The following is a 1,392-nucleotide window of genomic DNA, read 5'->3' as shown; positions in this document are numbered from 1 at the left end:
CCGCCGTATCAGCATGGTCCGTGTCGCGAAGGGCTCCTTCCATCGCCTCGAGCAGGTCTTTGAGAGCCTGACGGCGGACCGGCTGAAGAAGGCAGGGGCAGAGATGCGAGAGACAAAGACTACAAGTGACCCCGATATATCGCTCTTACTCCGTGAGCTGTCTATTTTTGGTCATGCGCAGCCGCTCTCAAACGAAAGCCGATTGCTTATGCGAAAGAAGATACAAGCCCTCATCGGTTGGACTGGCATGCCAGCGGTTTGGATTACCATCAACCCCAACGACATCAATAACCCCGTCAAGATAAGACTCTCGATCCACAGGCTGCATGACTATGACACTGCATGTGATCTCTTGGCCGATCTTCACAACAGTTACGAGAGAATCGCGCTCAGCATCATGGATCCAGTCAGCGCTGCCATCTTCTTCCACCGAGAAGTGTCCTCTTCTTCGACAAATATGTCAGGGCAGGCGAGGAGTCAGTTTTTGGCAAGATTAGCCATTACTATGCAACGGTGGAGACAAACGAACGAGGCAGTCTGCACTTGCATGGGCTCCTTTGGTTAGACGGGAACATGCAATTGCCATCCCTACTGCATGATATGGCCAACCCGAAAGAAGACATATACCGTACACGAGTGATTCGGTACGTGGACTCGGTTTTTCATGAGTGCTTGGATGAAGATGCTGGAAGGGCCAGTGTGTCCAACAACCAAGTAACTTGACTTGGTTGGTTGTGATTGCTCGATACTTGTCAACCAAGCAAAGTAAGGACTCCCGGACAGTCAAGCAAAGCAACCTGCGTCCATTACTCGGCTTTACTCGATTTACTCGACAGAGTTGCCGAATGAGGTATAGCGCCAATATCTGGGCGTACATGCGGGCTCTGATTGGCTGGAAAAGGTGTGTCAGGTAGCCCACGCATCACCTTTTAGTAGTAGTAGTAGTGTATTTTCCGTCCAGTGGCCGTAGGCCACTCAGGTCCCCTACGCGGGGCACAGGACGTGCTAGGCTAGTGACTAATCTACAAACTACGGGTCTCATCCTTAGACGGGACCCATTGCAACGTAAACAAAACACTATCTAGCATTGCATCAGCTCAAAGGCGCTCACATTCTAACTCTGATACCCGTCAGCGGGTTGTGCAGGTCATGTTTTTGGTAGTCCGCAGGTCTACAGTGATCAGGGGCGGCGTGCGCGGACAAAAAGGTGTTGAGTCCACCTTCCGCCAACCGCAGCCTATGAAGGAAGAACAAAGGAAAAGTTGGATGAAGATGCCATGATTGAAAAACATCGCCTAGTGGCGAAGGCAAATCCTCTCGAAAAAGGAACTTGCTTTCGCCAGCTTGACGAATTTGTCAAAGTCTTTGCCTATTGCTCGGTTGATCACCGCG

The 1,392-nt window shown here is 50.9% G+C and overlaps 1 protein-coding gene across 1 annotated transcript; it reads left to right on the top strand.

Annotated features, from left to right (window-relative positions):
* Window positions 1-13: 13 nt before the first annotated feature.
* On the top strand, window positions 14-565 carry MAA_11732 (uncharacterized protein; the record flags this gene model as incomplete). Its single annotated transcript, XM_011412647.1, has 1 exon — window positions 14-565. The coding sequence occupies one exon, from the start codon at window positions 14-16 to the stop codon at window positions 563-565; it is 552 nt and encodes a 183-aa protein (XP_011410949.1).
* Between the last annotated feature and the right edge of the window lie 827 nt (window positions 566-1,392).

The sequence above is a fragment of the Metarhizium robertsii genome, assembly GCF_000187425.2.
Source record: "Metarhizium robertsii ARSEF 23 chromosome Unknown MAA_Scf_15, whole genome shotgun sequence".
NCBI classification, from domain to species: domain Eukaryota; kingdom Fungi; phylum Ascomycota; class Sordariomycetes; order Hypocreales; family Clavicipitaceae; genus Metarhizium; species Metarhizium robertsii.
The sequence above is the reverse complement of the archived record's forward strand: the minus strand, read 5'-3'. Positions and strand labels throughout refer to the sequence as shown.